Consider the following 6,357-nt stretch of genomic DNA (forward strand, 5'->3'; position numbering starts at 1 on the left):
GGAGAGGGAGGAGGGGGAGAAAGGCGGCGTCGGCGGCGGAAGTATGGCTCCCAGAGCAGACTGTCGAGAACGTAGCGTGGCCCCTCCCTCACCGCCCGCGGCATGGAGGAGCGGATACGCGCGATCTCAGCGCGCCGCGCCGCCCCGGTGGGCGGTGGCGGCACCGGGACCCCGCCGGCGCTGATTCTCCAGGCCCCGGGCACCCGCATGTCCGGCGGGACCGGGTACTCGGCCTCGAAGAGGAGCCGAGTTTCGTGCTCGTGAAGGTGGCGGCGGCCGAAGCCGTTCGCCGCCGTGCCGTCGCCTGAGAAGCGTTCGGCCATTCTTTGAGCTGAACACGGCAAGAGGAGAGGGAGAAAGGCAGCGTCGGCGGTGGAGACTCTGTGCGTGCCACCGCGTGCTGGGGGTCGGCTTATGTAGGCGGAGGCGCCGCGCGTACGCGTGGCCGCCGCGTTACGCGTGGCATGCGAGGGGACGCGCGTCGTCTTGTTTTCACTGCGCCGCCCGTGAGGCATCAATGGTGGAGGCTGACCGGCGCGCCAGCGCGCGGCTGCTTTGGCATTGATTCGCCGTGGAAAACGAGGCGATGATGACGACAAAGCGGCGAGAAGCGAGATGAGTCGCTGGCAAGGAGGGCCCGCAGCTCTTTCGCGCCAAAAACGATTTGCCCGGCGCCCCCCGAGCGCCCCCCAGCATGCCAGGGTCGAGTTGGGTCGGCCGGCGCCAATTTCGGCCCGAGCTGGCGGAAATTGGGCCCTTGGGACGCGACTGGGCCGATTTTTTGACGTCGACAGCCGAAAACTCGTCTGAGGGGTCTTGTTGGGGCGCGACCGAAGATGCTCTTAGGGTTTCGTCGCCTCCCATTTCGTCCCTAGCAGAGAGACGCTTTTTTCAGTCAGCGTGTACAGCTCAAGACCTCTCATCAGTCATCTTGTCGACGGGAAAATATCAGGTGCTACCAACACTTAGGTGATATCATGATACGGGCTTCTGGGCCGTTGGATCTCAGATCCGATGACTCCCGAAAATCTATTGTACTTACGTGAAATTTTGAGACTTCCGGATAATTTTTTTGCAAAATGCTCCCGTATCATGGTATTACCTAACACATGGTATCATCTGATATCTTTCCGCTCGTCGACGATAGACAGACTCACAGACAGTGCTGGTGGCTGGCATGATGATGGTCCGCAAGTTGATATCGTCAACAACTCCAACTCATCACGGTCGCAGTGCTTATCGACTCGACTGCCGTGCGCGCAGGGATCAATCCCGTCGGTCACTCGCTCATTGTTTTGTGACGATCACAGATCCACCTCCCAACACAAATCGTTTTGCTCTCAGCACACGTTTGCTCCTCTGTCCATGGCCATGCCTCGTGCGCTGCGCGCGCGCGCGCTCTCTCTCTCTCCCTCTCTTCCATGCGCTGCTCTCCGTCTCTCTCATGTAGCTCTTGCTCTTCTTCCTCTTTAAATACTCCACAGCACACTCGCTGCCAAGCACTCAAGCCTATTTCTCTTCGGTGTTGGCCCAGACCCGACGCCAAGTATTTTCCGACGTAGGACGACACGCGATGAACGACGATAAAGCAATGCTGACGATCCCGGCGAAGTTCTTTTACGCTGAGATAGACGGTGCACCGCAGTGCAAAGCTAGCCTAGCTAGCTAATCCTGATCGATTCTCTCCTGACTCATGTACTAGTATGCACTAGTAGTACTGGCCGGGACACCAATACGCACATATACAAACGCACACACTTGAATCGATTTTGGATGGCCACGGGAGCGTGTCGCTCCCGTTGTTTCTTCGTATTGCTCTCACAAATCCACATGATTACAAGCCAGGGGTACATGACTATATATACTAGGTACAACTAGTCTAGTCCTATTCGGTGATCAGGTAGAAACCTACACGGACTCTTACTTGTATACGTACACAGGAGCGGACACTGACACAAGTTGCCGTGTTTAATTCTAACATTCGGTCCTCCTCACCATCCCCATACAAGTCTGAGGCGCAAGGCAAGAGCTACGGAATGGCGACCACCGGGAGCGCCGCGCTGAGCATGAAGCTGCTGGTGGACACCAAGGCGCAGCGCGTGCTGTTCGCGGAGGCGAGCAAGGACGTGGTGGACTTCCTCTTCTCCCTCCTCTCCCTGCCGGTCGGCACCGCCGTCAAGCTGCTCGGCAAGGACTCCATGGTCGGCAGCGTCGGCAGCCTCTACGGAAGCGTCGAGAAGCTCGACGCCACCTACGTCCAGCCCGGCGCCGCCAAGGACGCGCTGCTCCACCCCTCCGTCCTCTCGCCGGCGGTCAGCACCAAGAGCTCCCTCCTAGGCTTGCCGGGGCCGCCGCCTCCACAGCCACAGGCCAAGACGTTCTATGGGTGCAGCTTGTCCTGCGGCTGTTACAATAGCGGATATGGTAGCGGCCACTCCGGTACATGCAAATTCTACAGCTGCCGGACCTACGTGACGGGCAGTTACGGCACCTACTGCCCGTCATGTGACAAGCAGATGACCACGGAGGTGAAGCTCGTGCCGTCGGGCGTGTCCGGAGGCCAGACTGCGCAGGCGGTGGCCGGCGTCAGCGGGAAGGGGTACGTGCAGGGCATCGTGACTTACACGGTGATGGACGACCTCACCGTGACGCCCATGTCCTCCATCTCCAGCATCACCCTGCTCAACACATTCGCCGTCAAGGATCTCAGCGCGCTCCAGGAGAAGACCGTGCAGCTCGGCTACGACGAGGTGACAATGAATCCTCACTATCGCTTTCTCTGGCATATATGTCTTCCATATTTCTTTGTTGTAATCATGTGCATCAACCAATCGTCACATTGGATTTCCTGCAATTTTTGCAGGGTCTGGAGATCCTGAAGGCGTCGCTGCAGTCCAAGACCGTCCTCGCCGACGTTTTTCTGAGCCCCGCCCGCAAGGCTTGAAGCCACGGTCCTGCGCCTCACGCCATATCGACATGGAAAAGTAGCTCGATGCATCGATCCATGTAGGGTGAATTAAGTTGGTTGGTCCTTTTGTATGAACATGTTGCAAGGGCTAGTAGCTCCATCCACCTAACTAAAATAGGTTGATGTTTCGTGAGGCTATCAGCTTGTATTGTTAAAATGCATGTAATCCAGCTTAATTTATCGTTTACGCCAGGTTGTAGTAGGGCTTTGTGTTGAACTGTTGATGCTTATAGCCTCACGTTTGTCGCTTCAGTAATGTTTTATGGCACATTTGTGCCGAACCCATGTGTCAGGTTGTCTATGACTTGTGCGCATGTCTGTTACGCTAAGCTTTGTGCCGTGTTAGGTTCAACTCAGCGATTCATCAATGTGATGCCATGACAGCATGACATTTCAGGCAAGTGGTTGTGATGCAGTTCTCTTAGCAAATTAAGAACCCTAGATTTAGATGAGGATGCTTCTTCAGACCTTCCTTTCTTTCTTTTGACGAGAACCGTATGTTTCAATTGTAGAGTTTTGGGTTCATCCTCAAGGTACATACTTGCACTGAATCTGGAAGAGGAGCAGACCAAGCTTGATCCTTTTGGAAGAGCACAATTCGGCGTCATTGATGGATCTCTTTTTATACTCAGCTCCATCACTGATTTTGCTTGCGGAGCCAAACGGGTTTGATTCGTGTTCATACCGAGCGGGCTTTGAGGATCTGAATTTGCAAAGCCTTGGCACCTCAGTTCAGTCCAGTGGCTGCTTCAATTTCTCAGTTTCGTTTCATAAATGCACTTCAACAGCTAAACTAGCAAGAATTTATATGCCAGTGAGCATACATCACAATGCCTTGGTCACAGATGAGCTTCAAGCTGAAAACACAAGAAAAAAGAAATTCCAACTGGGAAAAATATTAAACAATAATAGTTTGTCAGTGTTCAAGTTAGGTATGTGCATGTATTTTTTTTATGAAAAACAACAGTTAATTCGACCCATCTAGAACACAAGTTTTGATGCTTTTCATTTTTATTTTTGAAGCATTGAGTTCGTCTGCTTTTGGCTAGGACAAAACAAGATTGTATCAAAATGTAATACCCATAGAAATGGTTCAAATAGTGTTTATTTCGGGAGTTATTTAGTGTTTATTCAAAATGCAATACCCGCTGAAAAACATTTTCATGTGAAACTCATAATTTATTTTCCTTGTAAAAACGACTCAACTTTTAATTTGTCTGTTTGTTGGTCCAACTTATAAATCCTGTGTTATTAGGGTGACATGCATTTCGGAATAGAGCAACAGGACTATTTCACGTATGCACTATGCAATTTCTCTTAATAAAGCCATGTGCAAAAATATATTATAAGTTTCAAGTAGGCATGTCTCTTCTTTCTGCTTTTCAATAAGTTTCAATTGCATGAATTTCTTGGACAACTCATTAACAACTATCAATTATGAAAATGATTGAACATCATCCGAAAAGATGAGAGTTTAATTAACATTTATAATGTTTACATGCCGAATAAACATTTTTTCCATTTTCCATTTGTATTAATTATGAATATGATTTTCCATCATCCAAAAGTATGTCTTGAATAAAGTCACGTGCGCGACCAACGTGTGGTTGAAGAGTAAATTGCGGAAAAGCACCACTTTAAATACTAGGTTAGCAAAAGACACTACACTCAATTTCTTTTGCAGAAAACACAACGTCTTGTGTAATCGTTTTGCAAAAACCCACTGATCGATGGATTTGACTCTGTTGATCGTGTTTATTACATATGGGGCCTGCTAGTCAAGCTATGTGGCACCACTTAATGCCTCATATGTGACAGCGACATTAGGTAATGTCATCATCATGTGTGCCGCCGCGAGGGTCCACCTGACAATGGAAGAAAAAAGAAAACAAATCTACTTCGTCTTATCTTCACCACCTAGGTCAACGCACAGGCGCGGGCGTGAACGCATAGCCCCGCCCCGCCCCCAGGCCGAAGCAAGGTCGCCGCCGCCGTTACCGTGCCGAGGGCCCGGACAGCGGCCTCGAGCAAGGCCTTGCTGAGGCCGATCCCCACGCGGTCGTCGCCGTCCTCGTGATGCTGGGGTTGATGGATCAGACGAGACCACGAGGGCCAGCAGTGGACACCGCCCGTGCCCACAACACGTTGCGCGCGAGGCCCACTTCCCGTCCCACCTCCGGCAGTGGTAGAGGCCGTCGTAGTCATTGCCGCGCGGAGCTCGTCTCGCCCCCGACCAAGGCAGAGGTCGTCGCCGCCTTTATCGCGCGGATCTGAAGTGCGGAAGTGAGAGGTAGCAGCGGCTCGGTTCTTGCCAGATCTAGGCGAGGGCGGGCTAACGGCGGCGATGGTCGCGGTGTTCCGGTGCTATGACGTTGGGCGGCAGAGCGCGGTCCGACGAGCGAGCGAGCGATATATATTAGGGAGGAGAGGAGAACCAGAGAAAAGGAAGGTACTATTACACGGACAAGCGGGTCCCACATCTAGCAAAACAAGTCAACAGAACGGTGTGAGAAATTGGTGCCACGTCAGCCTGACTAGTGAGCCCATATGTCATAAACGTGATCAGCCAAAATCTGTTTTTGCAAAACGATTACACAAGACGTGGTGTTTCCTGTAAAAGAATGTAGCATAGTATTTGCTGCTAACCTAGACATTAAAGTGGGGTTTGCTGCATTTTTTCATGTACTGTGTTACAAAAAATAAGGGTTCGAATAACTGCCACACGTGTGGCATAACGCCCACCCGACCACACGACTCTGTGTGGCATATCCGCAGGCAGCCCACACGACGTTGTGTGGACGAACATTGGACTGTCCACAAGTGTGGCAGGAAGGCAGCTAGACCGAATGAATCGTTCGGGACGATCACTCTCCCCGCCCGCATCGCTGCCACCACCCGAACGTCCATCCTATCAGCCCTACAGACCTTTTCTATATTGGGCCCTACAAGCTTAGTAAAGAAAAAAAGCCCAGGTTTTTCTTCGTGACAAAAAAAGCCTACGATGCCATCCAACAACTTTAAAAGTGGGAAAAACTATGTGAATTTTCAGAAAAGTTGCCACTACATTTACGACTTGCCATCATGTTATTTTTTACAAAAATGGCAGGGTTTACCAAAACATATTAAATTGTCAGGGCATAAAGAATATGTTACAGAAAATGACATGAACTAAAATGTTCTACAGATCATCATCCATACACTATAAGTTCCATGATGCATGTTTCGGAAAATGACATGAACTAAAATTTATATAGATCATCATCCATACACTATAAGTTCCATGATGCATAGGCTATATTTGCCATGAGCCATGGCAACTTTGTTGAAAAAATGTTCTATATATCATGATACATAGGCTACAAAATGCATAGACTTTCATGGCATGATAA

General features: G+C 50.6%; 1 protein-coding gene across 1 annotated transcript; it reads left to right on the forward strand.

The window, feature by feature from the left end:
* Nucleotides 1-1,973: 1,973 nt before the first annotated feature.
* Nucleotides 1,974-3,151, forward strand: LOC147976999 (uncharacterized). The gene is made up of 2 exons (XM_087519127.1): nucleotides 1,974-2,750; nucleotides 2,864-3,151. Exons 1-2 carry the CDS (start codon nucleotides 2,037-2,039, stop codon nucleotides 2,942-2,944), a joined length of 795 nt encoding a protein of 264 aa, XP_087375253.1. The 5' UTR covers nucleotides 1,974-2,036; the 3' UTR covers nucleotides 2,945-3,151.
* The last annotated feature ends 3,206 nt before the right edge of the window (nucleotides 3,152-6,357 follow it).

The sequence above is a fragment of the Triticum urartu genome, chromosome 4A, assembly GCF_056163025.1.
Source record: "Triticum urartu cultivar PI428250 chromosome 4A, HENAU_Tu73, whole genome shotgun sequence".
Classification (NCBI taxonomy): Eukaryota; Viridiplantae; Streptophyta; class Magnoliopsida; order Poales; family Poaceae; genus Triticum; species Triticum urartu.